The sequence below is a fragment of the Coturnix japonica genome, chromosome 20, assembly GCF_001577835.2.
Source record: "Coturnix japonica isolate 7356 chromosome 20, Coturnix japonica 2.1, whole genome shotgun sequence".
Lineage (NCBI taxonomy): Eukaryota > Metazoa > Chordata > Aves > Galliformes > Phasianidae > Coturnix > Coturnix japonica.
The window spans coordinates 6,930,244-6,942,892 of NC_029535.1; the positions used below are offsets into that span (position 1 = coordinate 6,930,244).

The 12,649-nt window shown below is 42.6% G+C and overlaps 1 protein-coding gene across 1 annotated transcript; it reads left to right on the forward strand.

Annotated features, from left to right (window-relative positions):
* The first annotated feature begins 102 nt into the window (after positions 1 to 102).
* MTG2 (mitochondrial ribosome associated GTPase 2) lies at positions 103 to 4,880 on the forward strand. The gene is made up of 6 exons (XM_015881591.2): positions 103 to 290; positions 1,596 to 1,743; positions 2,316 to 2,431; positions 2,703 to 2,921; positions 3,541 to 3,679; positions 4,088 to 4,880. Exons 1-6 carry the CDS (start codon positions 147 to 149, stop codon positions 4,480 to 4,482), a joined length of 1,161 nt encoding a protein of 386 aa, XP_015737077.1. The 5' UTR covers positions 103 to 146; the 3' UTR covers positions 4,483 to 4,880.
* The last annotated feature ends 7,769 nt before the right edge of the window (positions 4,881 to 12,649 follow it).

The window sequence follows — 12,649 nt, forward strand, 5'->3', positions numbered from 1 at the left end:
CTCACACCACCTTCCTTCCCCCCTCACTGTGGTAACGCACGGCCCCGTTCTTCCCGCGCTTTCTCAACGGCCGGCAGCGTAGCGCTACGCATGCGTAGAGCGTAGGGCGGGGCGGGAGGTTACGCTGTTTGCGTAGCGGCGGTGCCATGGAGCTGCTGCGCTGTGCGTTGGGGATACGGGGGTTGTTAGTGTGGAGACCCGTATCCCGGCCGGCTTTCTCCACTAGTTGTGCTGCTTGCTCAAAGAATAGGAGGTTGAGGCAAAAAAGAGTCATTTCGGAGAAGAAATTGGTGAGTGCTTGCGTTGTACGCCGCGCTGCTCGCTTCCAAGCCCTGCCCTCCGCAAGGCCGTCGGTGTTATGTAGGGTGTTATAGGTTTGTGGAGGGGGCAGCTGCCACACCGCCTGATTTTGGTGTTGGGGAAACATCAGAGGACCTTCTTTTCTTGTCTGGAGGGAGTTTCTTATCTCATAGTTCAGTTTAAAGCCGGTTTCCCGTGTCGCAGAATCACAGAATGACCCGGGTTGGAAGGGACCTCAAGGATCATGTAGTTTCCAACCCCCTGGCCTGGCGAGGCCACCAAACATACACCTTTACTAATCAGGTTGCCCAAGGACCCCAAATAGACCCCAATAGACCCCAATAGACCCTAATAGACCCCAATAGAGGCCTCCATGATGATCCCTATAGAAGCCCCCATAGATCCCCATAGAGGCCCCATAGATCCATAGAGACCCCAAGATCCCCATAAGACCCCCGTAGATCCCATAGAGGAACCCCATGAGATCAGGTTGCCCAGGCCCTGGCCGTACAAACTGCCATTGAACACCTCCAAGGACGGGGCATCCACAACCTCCCTGTGCAGCCTGTTCCAGGGCCTAACCACTCTCCTAGTGAAGAACTTCCCCCTAACATCCAACCTAAATCTTCCCTCTTTTCACTTAAAACCATTTCCCCGTGTCCTGCTGTTGTCAGCCCGTCACCGTGTGGTGGTGCCAGAGCCTGTACTATGAGGGTTTGTCAGAGATCGCTGCTCCTCATGGAGCTCCCGTCGCAGAATTGATGTGTTAGCACAGCCTGGGTACACACTGAGCTCACACTGAACAGTTCCATCCACCTTCACGGCTGCAACTCTGATTCCTCCCAGTCTTACACCAGGGATTTCAGGTATTTCCAATAGATAGGGCCCTTCAGTTTGCTGTTACTGGCTGGAAAGCCAAAGCACAGTGCAGCTACAAGTGAGATGCTGAGGTTATGTCAGAAATAGGGCCAAAATCTGCAATTCTCCCCCCCTCTACCCCCTGAGTCATTGCTTGTGGCAGATACTGAAAACAACCCCACTTATTCTACTTTTTTTTCATTCTCCTTTCTTAATTTTCTTATTTGTTAATAGCTTGGAATACGTATTGCTTTCATCACCAGGTACAGAAAGCGATGAATCAGTGTGAGAACATCACACAGACGTATTTAATTTGGGAATTACAACAGTTTAGAGGGTCTCACTGTGTCAAAAAGAGCAGATCTGTACATTATTAAGTTCTGCAGGCCAATTAGCTCGTTGAATGGTGTCTCTGATAAATCTCATCATCTTTGCAGTCACGCTATTTCGTGGATCACCGGAGGGTGCGTGTGGTTGGAGGACAAGGAGGAGGAGGAAGTCAGTCCTTTCATAGTGAACCTAGAAAAATCTTTGGAGGTCCTGACGGTGGAAATGGAGGCGATGGAGGTCATGTCATTTTGAAAGGTAAAACTCAGCACTTTGCCTCCTCTTCTTTTATTGACTTCCACCTGTTGCTTGGTTTGGTTTCTCATTTCCACAAGTTATTTCTCTCAAAGCTGACTTTGCTTCTATATTTTGTTGTGAGCTACAGTGAGGAGGATATAAGAGTCACTTATGTCCTATAAGAGCCTTAGAAGAGTCTCCTAGGAAGTGTTTTAAAAATCATGGTGTTCTGCAAACGTTTTAGCAGCCACTACCTGGCTGTATAAAGATAACCCAACACATTTTACCCTTAAGCTGGTTAAGGTGCTTCTGCTACCACTCTGCTGCTAATCTGCCAAATCCAGGTGATTTTGTAATGGCTGCCTGCATTTTGGAATGAGCCACTTCATGAAATACATGGTTAACAAAGCTAAGCAGATAAGTAAAGGCAGTTAAACTTCACAACTTACACTGATATTAGTAGATTATATTGAGACGGTGAATCAGATATGTATTAGTGTAGCATTCAGAAACAGAAAGAACAGTCAGGATAGAGTTCTACTTTGCATGTTCTGCTAAAACAATGTCTTTAAAATACACGTTTTGCTTTACAGCTGACCAGCAAGTGAAATCACTTTCTTCAGTCCTCCCTTTCTATCAGGGTTTCCATGGAGAGAGAGGAGGAAGCAAAAACTGTTATGGAGCCAATGGAGCATGTGTTTATGTTAAAGTAAGTTAAGGTTCTAGTTGCTCTATTAGCTTTATGTTTACATTGCTCGTTTTCAAGGTCCATGAACTCATGAAGGGAATGTATCTCGTACATTTCTACAGGGAACAAAAAATTCATTATTCATCAAAATTAAACTTATTTGGAAGGTCAGTCTGACCAAAATACAGTCCTGACTTGCTTTAGGCTTCGTGGTGTAATATGCCTAGAGAAATCAAGCACAACAGGCTTTGTTGGAGGTGCTACACTGAAGTTAACCTCTCTTTGTTTTAAGGTCCCTGTAGGTACGTTGGTAAAGGAGGACGGGGTAGTTGTGGCTGACCTCACTCAACATGGTGAAGAGTATGTTGCAGCTTATGGAGGAGCTGGAGGGAAAGGTAACCGCTTCTTTCTTTCCAATGAAAAACGAGCTCCAACATTATTTACTCCGGGAGAGCCAGGTCAGGAGAGGATCCTCCATTTGGAACTCAAGACAACAGCTCATGCAGGATTGGTGAGTGTTGCTGTGGTTCTTCACCTTCCCTATTGTAGGATGACGTTTAACTGGCTGAAGGAATAATGTCTGATAACATTTTTGTTGGCCTTTTGGCTTGCTTGCAACTTGCTGTTATTTGGTAGGAGACTATCCAAAATGATCTGCAGAGCTGTCAGGCTCTTGCTGCTTCATCCTACTTTCGCTAAAATTAATTGCATCTATAGAAAAGCAATGTCCAAAATTCATGAATGATTAATGCTCACTGATACGTACGGCAGGTATTGTCTGCAGAGTCTACAGATGAACAGTACAGCGTGGAGATAAAAATTAGAATGCAGATGAAATGAGAGATGCAGAACAAAGTGACATTGTGCTTTTCCAGGTTAAAATAAGTCCTTCTGTATTGCACTAAAAAATAAATCATGGAGATCTTTCTGTGTTTGATGTATTTTGTGAGAAATGTCACCTATACATAAAGGAGGGAAACCAGGGAGCATGCAAAGTTAATGTTAATCCCCACTGGGAGAACGTTTCTACATCTGTAGGAGCTTTCATTTGTTGTTTTTTTTTTTTAGTTATTATTGGAATTAGCCTTCAACTGTGGCTTTAATGGGTTTAATGGGTGCTTGTCTTCCAGGTGGGCTTACCAAATGCTGGGAAATCGTCGCTTTTGCGAGCACTGTCCAATGCAAAGCCAGCAGTGGCTGCCTACCCCTTCACAACTCTAAACCCCCATGTTGGCATTGTCCGCTATGAAGACTATGAACAAGTAGCAGGTAAAAATTACAGTACTCCTATGTATATAAAATTATAGTACTGAGTGTGCCTTCATAGCAGTTTGTGTCACACAGCTTCATCTTTGAATGCTGTAGAAGTTAGCAGTGCTGTTGAATTAATTCTATGGAACTTCAAACTTGATGTAACAAAAGTACAGGAAGCCCATTTCACCCCATTTCACATTCACTTATGCATAGCCTTAATATCAGAATAGCCATCTGAATTCTGTCTTCACTGGAATAACTTAAATCTGAGGGGTGTAAGATAATAGCAGCCAGGTTTTAACATGAGTTGTCCATAGTATTTATGTGCTGTGATGTAATTCTGTAACACTTGCAGTGGATTGGGAAAGACTTTGTCCTTGTTGTTTAGTGTCTTGGGTTCACTGTGAAATTTTCTCCCTGCAGTTGCTGACATTCCTGGCCTAATAAGAGGTGCTCATCAGAACAGGGGCCTCGGGTTGGCCTTCCTAAGGCATATTGAACGATGCTGCTTTCTTTTATATGTGGTGGATCTCTCTGTGTCTCAGCCATGGATTCAGCTGCAAGACTTAAAGTATGAACTTGAACAATATAAAAAAGGATTGTCTACAAGGCCTTGTGTTGTCATTGGGAATAAAATTGACCTCGCTGAGTCCAGGATTAATCTACCACTCCTTAAAGAACAGATAAGTGACAGAGTCATTGCCCTGTCTGCACTGACAGGCGACAACCTGGAGGAACTGATACTGCATTTGAAAGAGCTGTATGACACTTATGTGAAGGTGGAACAGTCACAAGGGCAGAGCCCGGTGAAGTGGTAGGAAGCAGAGCTGCTACAAACTGCTGGAAGGAAGAAACGATCATAATTTGATTAGATAACATCTGCACGTGTTGTTTTCTTTGTAGTTTCTTTATTTTGAATGTATTGTACACAGCTTGTGGATTTGTTCTGGGCTGCCTAAGTGGAAAGACTTGAATTCACCTTTGAGGCGTCATAGGTGTCATAAAATAAATGCAATGCTTTGCTTTTATGGTGGGAACATTTACAAAATGTGTTTTCTTCTTGAGGAATTGGGAAATTTTGATTTAGAACAGTGGTTTTTTCTACAGCAAAGCTGATAATTCTACTTCTGTCCCTTCGAACATTTGGTTTGGTTTTGTTCCAAATACTTAATTCTTCTGGGTAGCCCATCCTTAACAAATAGGCTTTCTTGCCTTTTGTGACTGATGTCCTTTTGTTCCCCCTTCGGCTGCCTGTGGCTGCAGAGGAGCAGTCTGGTTCGGTCTGTGTACCCTCATATCCTTTTGCTGTTGGGTGAGATCTGTGATTATGATTATGAATTAGAACTTTATATGTGTGAGAAAGCGAGGGTGTGCCCTTTCTTAACAGCAGCAGGTTTTTGTTCTGAAAAATTGCAAGTGTGACTTAAGTGCTTGAATTATTAAGTAAGAAAAGTAAAATGGGTAATTACCTCTTTTAAGTTCACTTTCTGAGTAATTGTTGCAGGTACGATCAGGGAAAAATAATACCATAAGGATTAGATCCCATAGGAGCTCTCATGTTTTGTTTCATACTTGCTTCTTCCCCTAGGATTTAGCAGACTGAATTAGGTGGAAGTTAATATTCAGTTCTGTCATTTATCAGTTCTGTACAGCACTGTTTGGCCTCACTGGATTTCCCATCTATTACTTCTTGTGTTCTTCAGCACCGTGTGACTTTGCAGGCTGTTTGGTGCTTACAGATACTCAACATGTCTGAATGTATTTGAGTATTTTGAGAATGACAAAGACCATTTTCAGCACCCTTTACCTGGAGATCTCACTCTAACTTTTAGTGCTCGTACAATCTCGGTGCTTTCACTGCAGAACATTCTGTGTACTGATGTACAAACAGCACAGCAGGTTGCTGGATGGATCAACAATGTCCTATGGATCGTGTAATTGGTTTGTTCTTAACATTTAGCCACCTCTTATAAGGTGACAGACCAAGTTCTTAACCACAGGCTTACAGTGTTTGTGGAGGTTTTACAGGAGCACGTATCCCTTCATCTGTTCATAAAAAGTGCCAAATAGCTTCAATTTTACTGTTGGAACAAGTGTTTGTTGGAGCTTGACCTCTCTGTAGTCCATATAAATCTATATTGAGTGAAGTAACCTCATGAGAAAGGTCTCTAAGGTACTGCAGAACAGGTGTGACTGTGTCCAATGCAGAGCTGATAGTTTGGGTCATGTTTTTCTGTAGTGCTCCTAAAGTATTAGCGAGAAGGTCTCCTGTACACGCTGCTTCTTACAAGGTATAGCGCTGAGGAGTAACCTCTGAATCTTCTGAAAATAAGGTATTTACACAGGAAACTTGTTCCACTGGTAGGAACAGATGAGAAAGGGGTAGAAGTGGATAGTGGTAGGACAGGGGGGAATGGTTTTAAACTGAGATGGGAGATTTAGGTTGGATATTAGGAGGAAGTTTTTCACCCAGGGGGTGTTGACGCACTGGAACAGGTTGCCCAAGGAGGCTGTGGATGCCCCATCCCTGCAGGCATTCAAGGCCAGGCTGGATGTGGCTCTGGGCAGCCTGGGCTGCTGGTCGGCGACCCTGCACAGAGCAGGGGGCTGAAACCAGATGATCTTTGAGGTACTTTCCAGCCCAGGCCATTCTATGAGAAAAACAATATCTAAGCAGCCCTCATAGTATCTTTTACTGGACCCACTGTACAATGTGTGTAGGGAGAGTGGGTAAGTGTTCTGCTTAGTATCTCTTCTATCCACCTACAGAACTATCATTTGCTAATCCTAATGTTGCAGTCTGCCTGGCCTTTAAAACACAGCTTTGTTGTCTTCTGTCTTCCGTAGTGCAGTTTCCAGTGATGCTCTCTGTTAAGTTTCCCCATCTTTTAAAATGGGAATTAGTTGTTCCTGTGCTACAAAGGTCTGGAAAGAATGAAGTTACTCATATTTTTGGGGGACAGGTTTTGTATGTGTGCCGGTAATAATAAGGAATGATTTGACAACCCTTGATAACAGAACAAAGACACCTTCAGGCTGCACTCCTGGTTTTTCTTCTAGGTGGTTTTGAGGGTTATTATGTGGGATGTGCCCATTTTTTTTCTGACGTACACCTGGTAGGAAAAAGGCAGAGAGGTTTTTATCAAGCTTTTAATATTGAGCTTGTGTTTGTCCTTCGTTTTCCCACTGAGAGTAATTTTTCATCTCCTCTTTCTTCGCTGCAGTAGAATTGTCCAAGGCAGCCTTAGCAGCGTCTGATTTCTTACAGGGTTTGGTTCTGTGTTTTTTTTCTGTTTGGTTGTTTTTCTTCTGTCCTTGCTGACGTGAAGCATTGCTTTGAATCTTTGGAGTGAGCATTCCTTGGCTGGGCTGCTTTTTCCTGTCCTGTTACATCACCAGGATGGAAGTGTTCATGTGTTACATCCCTATTTCCTTGGAGCCAAAACAGCAGGCCAGCTGTACTACTGGACCGTATAATTATGGTTTAAAAACTTGTTCATGTCTGCATGCTCATTTTCAGTAAGAGGTAATGGGTAACTTTATTACAATTCATTTTATTCCGCTAACATGCCATTAATTTTAATTGGAGTCACTCTGGCATAATGCATTGCTGACCTTGGTCCAGACTGTTGAAATGGAGCAATGCAGCACGTTCAGATGCTGTTATTTCATGTCCTGGATATTGGGTAAAATAAGACACAAAACATGAAAAGCTTTGTGCTTATTCACATATGCTGAAAATGTTTTATAAAGCCTGAATCACCTTTTAAAACGCATGCATTAGTAATGCATTTAGATCCAGACACATTAATGCTGATTACAAAGTGAGACTAAACACCAATTGCAGAACAAATTATCTTCTGTTCTTCCAATCCCCAGCAGGTGCCTCTTTATCTTTGGAAGCAGAGAAATCCACGCTCCATGGATGTGCAGGTAATCGGTATCTTACAAAGGGGTGGGTTTTTTTTTGGATTTTACCACCACCTGGAGGAACTCAGTCTTAATAATATGCTTTTCATTTGGATCTTGACACTTGCTGAATGTTCATTGAGAAAGGAACGTAGCTGTTTTCCAAGGACGTGTGAATTCCCCCCCCAGTACATCCTTTGTGTACGCGCTAATCAGCCAGGGACAGAAGCTGGCTATTCACTGTCCAAATCTAGATACATTAATCTTCCACTACGAATGGAAAATGCTTATGAAGAAAAACATTTCTGTGAGGCAGTGTAATTGCTTTATATGCTGGTTGTCAGGAAGATATCTGTGATGGTACAGATGGACTATCCGTATTTTGATTATCTTATTCATGCAATCATACTGCTGGGCGGCCATTCATTTCCTGCTGTTTTCCGCTGTTAGGAATGAGGAAGATGAGTTTGCTTCGTCCACATTTATCCCATGCAAACCATAACCTTGTGGAAGGTCACTGCATGAAGCTGATGTTTGCACTGGATTCTTTTAGAGAACATCTGTCTGTGCCCCGCTGCACATCTGCAGGCATTCAGGTTTTTCCCCACATTGCACAGAACAGGATTTGCCACATCAGCACGTGCAGCTCATTAACTGCTACCGTTCATTCATGGAAATTATCATCAAGTGTTCTAAAGATAGTGACTTCTTAATGCTCACTAAATATACTCAGACGGCTCATGAAACTGATCAGCATCAAACAGTTCTAGAATCCTATATTAAGGCTAAATAAAGTCAGTGCTACAGAAGTTAATTTGTTAATGTCTTTAGTCTGAAACAAAACCAATATAACCTGGAACTAACTGAGTTACTTCACTCGTTATTGGTGAATGAGTACAAAAGTTGGATTTGCTTTTAGTGAATATTCAAGCTGAAAATAGAGCTCTGCCTGCTTTCATTTTAATAAAGCCCCAATATTTATATGCTAATGGAAAAAATAATTGACGAGCGTCACAGATGTAATGGAACAAAGAATAAAGTCCTGTGTTTGGTGCTTGCTCCTCTTCATGATAATTAATATACCCATTCTTTTGTTGCAGTTTGGTGGATCCTGTCAGTACAAATACCAACTTGGCCATTGCATAGCTTGCGTTTCAGCTCACTGATGCTCATGTTTCAGCCCGCTTTGGTATGGAGGAGGCAGTTCTGTTGCATTACTTGCTGTCTTGATGTCTTCTCACACCACACTTGTGAGTGATTAATATTAATGCAAACAGTTATTCGAATGACTTGATATGAAGACCTTGAATGTTCTTAGTCTTTTGATCACTGCATGAACTGGGGCCAGCTCTCAAGAGATGAATGAAAGGGGGTTGTTTTTCTTGTTCCAGGCAAATTACCCACAGAACCGTGTTTTCAGAAAGCATTTTTGAGATGGTCATTTTGAAACGACCTGGGAGCATGTGGGATTTCCAATGGGAGACTCTAAGGGATTTCAGCTGTTTATGAATTGTTCTGCACGCTTCTGTCCACGTGAGTTCTTCCCAGTGAGAATCTCAGGATGGGTACTGTGGGCATTTTGATCCTCTGCTGAGGTTCTGCTTTGCCTTTCTGTTCTGTCCTTGCAGTGCTCACCATCTGTGCATGTTTGACCTCAGTCTTTGCCTTACTCTGGAATAGGCATCAGTATTCTTCTGTGCACATAGTCCTGCAGGGTAGTTTGCAATCACAGCGTAGATTAGAAGTATTAGCAGCAACAACAAAGAACCCTTCCCACTTGCGACTTTCACAAAAGCTTTTGAATAACAGCTTAATTCCAAGTCATGAGAGTGCTTGACGTAGGCTGCATGCCAGTATTACACATATCATTGCATCCATATATATTTTTGAATACAAGCTGTATCAAATATTAAACAGTGTTTTAGCTGCAATGGTCTATTGAATTTGTGCTTTTTAGGGAGTGTATTATTTTCATAATGGAGGGTAATAGCTCTGTTTTGTCAATCCATCATCAATTCAGGATCACTGCAGGGTCTGTGTGCAACTTAATGTTCAAGAAATTCTCTGTGCAACTCCCATCATTGTTTGTTGCTCAATAAATGGCTTCTAATGACTGAAGCTGTGTGTGAGCTGTTACTTAACAGCTCAAGTGTTGGCCAGAACTGTCGTTGCTCTTCTAGCAGAGAGCTCGTTGTTTGTGAGTGCTGAGATATCTTGAATGAGATGATTAGCTACGCCAAGCAGGTTAATTGTGCATTAATTGTGCTGCTGAACCCTAGCAGGTGGGGATAAAATAATTCACTAGTCCAAACCACATCACAGGTGCATTTGTATGCCTAAAAGGGCAGATGTCATGCTGTGGGCCCAACCTGCCTGTACAACTTCCACTTTTGTCATGAACTTCACACTGACGTGCACAGGATGGATACTTGTGTTTGTACACCTATGCACCATCACTCCTCCTTTCTATCCTTGCTATCCCTGATGCACAATCATTGAATGTTATGGTGAGGGGGGCTCATTGTTATTGGCAGGTTCTGTTCTATAAGAAAAGCCTTTATAACACACCAAGAAGTCCTGCTTGGTGCATTTGAGTCACTTTTTACATTGTACCGGGTTGTAGAATTTTACAAATGGAAAAATAATAGTCCCGTTTTTCCCTCTCAAATGTGCATGTTTAGCACTGCCCATAATGTTTGGTAATTGGATTAAATATTGGCTGGCTTTTATACCCAGACTGTGCGAGCGGCTTGTAAATTAGGGAGTAAAACTGTGGTTTGCACATACCCAGTAATAAGCAATAGTCATGTGGCCTGGGCTACAGCAATAAATATAAAAGCTTTTCCCTTTCTGGCACTCATCCAGGCTGGCTAGCAACCTGCTTTTTTTCTTGCCTGCAATTCCTACGTCAGAAATGAAGGTAACAACACTCCCTGTTCAGCTCCATCTATTTGTAGGGTAAGTCATTTAGAGTGGAGACGGCCTCTTTCAAAGCTGAGTTTGTACTTAAAAGTCAGGGTGCTATCACTGCGCCAGGGCTGGGTTGTGAAAGATGAATCCTCACTTTTAGAAGCCACGTTGTTAAACTTTTCTCTAGCAAGGCTGCTAGCCTAGTGTCTTTCCATCCTCGTTTTGCCATAAGAATGCCTTTTCACTTAAAAGGGAAACCGTTGTGTTCCGATCTGAGCAAGTACTAATTACATCTTCCCAGTTTCCCTCTTGGCAAATCTCATTAATTATCCCAGGTAGGTGTTTTTCGACAAAGGCTCCTTGCCTTATCTCTTCTCCTGTAGCCTCCTACGCCAGCTAATGAAGCTTCAGCCTCTGGAACAATGAGGCCATTTATAGAACGACAGGTTGGGGAGAACAAATAAGGAACCATAACTAAGGAAGGGCTCTGAAGAGAGACTGTGGGAGCAGGGCCTTCTATCTGCATTAAGAAATATTTCATTGTTGGTGACTGGGGTGGAAGCAATACAGAGCTACACAGAACGTAGCTGTGCTGAAAAATACTCTTTGGTCGCTTGTTGATGTGCAGTGCTCTGGGAGGGAACCTCAGGCCTCATTGTTTTGGCCTTTACATCCTGTTGTTAATGAAGTGTAGGTTTGTATTAAGAGAAGAGAGCTGGCATCACCTCCCAGCAGGTCTTACAGCAGGTCACCTAGTCTGTTTCTTTAAAAAACTTCTGGGGACAATTTACAACTGTGTGAATATTGTTTACTAACATCACTAATTTAATAGCATAAATTGGGTATTTCTCTCTGGAAATAGCTGTATTTAATTTTTTCCCCCTCTATGCCTATGTTCTTCCACTTATATTTGACGCATATTATAATTAACAATTAGTCATCCCTCTTGTTTTTTATTGAAAATAGATCCTACCTGCTGGTTTCTGTCTAGAGAATAGCAACAGGGCAACTGTTTGGCAGGTTTTATCCAAGTGCTTTGCTAGGACAGTTGATGAGAAGCCCTGTGTTGTCTAATGGCACTGTTGTTTTCACAGTTCATTTTTAATTACACCCGGAGGCTCCTTAGGCCAAGTGCACAGAGACATTTATAATGCGAACGCTAATAATCGGTGGGATTCACATATTCCTTTAGCCGTGTTGTACTTAATCATCAGCTGCTCTGAAAGTTTAAACCAGCTCAGAAGTCTTCAGTTGGAGCAGCAGGTTTGGGTGGCAGGTCCATACAGTACCTGTGTACTGAGCAGGGCTGTGTGGAAGCCCTTCCAGGGCTGCAGAGGCATTTGAATGTGATGTCTTCTGTGCTGTCGAGCTGAAGCTGTACATTCACAGCCGACCTTTACAACAGTTCTTTTCCTCTTCAGTAATGACTGCAGCATGTCTTGAACCCCTGCTTTACATTTCAAATGCTTCATAATGTCAAAACCCCAAACCCTGCTCTTTGCAAACCCGCAAGCACAAATCATCCTCTTTCACGGGAATTAAAGAAGCATGAATGTGTTTAATCACTGAGGCACAGGTTTATTTCCAATCATCTGTGCACATGTTGGTACAAGCACGGGCATGTGCAATCTCTCATACAAGAAGAGATAATCACCACGAAGAATTCTAGAAGATTCCCAATTTATATTTTCCCAGTTTATAGCAAAATGATGCACTGTTCCCATCTTATTGAATAATTTCTGTTAATTTGGGGGCTGTTTTTTGCTTATCTTGATACCACTTTCATGCAGTCAAAGTATTATTGGTGTGATGGAAACCACTGAAATCAGCTCATCCCGTGCAGCAAAACCAGCCAGGAGTGGCAACTCTTCTTTCTTTTTCTATCTGATTCAATGAATACAGACTCCAGGAAGGAACAGTTATATAGAAAGTGGAGAACAAACCTGATAACCATAAAGAACCATTTGTTCCCTGCTTCTTAGTTCTGGTCTTACATAATAACATGTTAATGTGTGTGATGTGTATTGCAGTGTGGAGGAAGAAGGAAAAACACCACCACCCACCTGTGACATCTCCCTGCTTTACTCTACTATGAAGCTCAATTACCAGTCAGTCCTTACTCAGGCAAATGCCTCACACAGGAAAGACTGATAAATCCTTTGTGAA

Coding starts and splice junctions, on each gene's coding strand:
- MTG2 (XM_015881591.2), top strand. CDS start 147: ATGGAGCTGCTGCGCTGTGCGTTGGGGATACGGGGGTTGTTAGTGTGG. Junction 291..1,595: donor TCATTTCGGAGAAGAAATTG/GTGAGTGCTTGC, acceptor TCATCTTTGCAG/TCACGCTATTTCGTGGATCA. Junction 2,922..3,540: donor CAACAGCTCATGCAGGATTG/GTGAGTGTTGCT, acceptor CTTGTCTTCCAG/GTGGGCTTACCAAATGCTGG.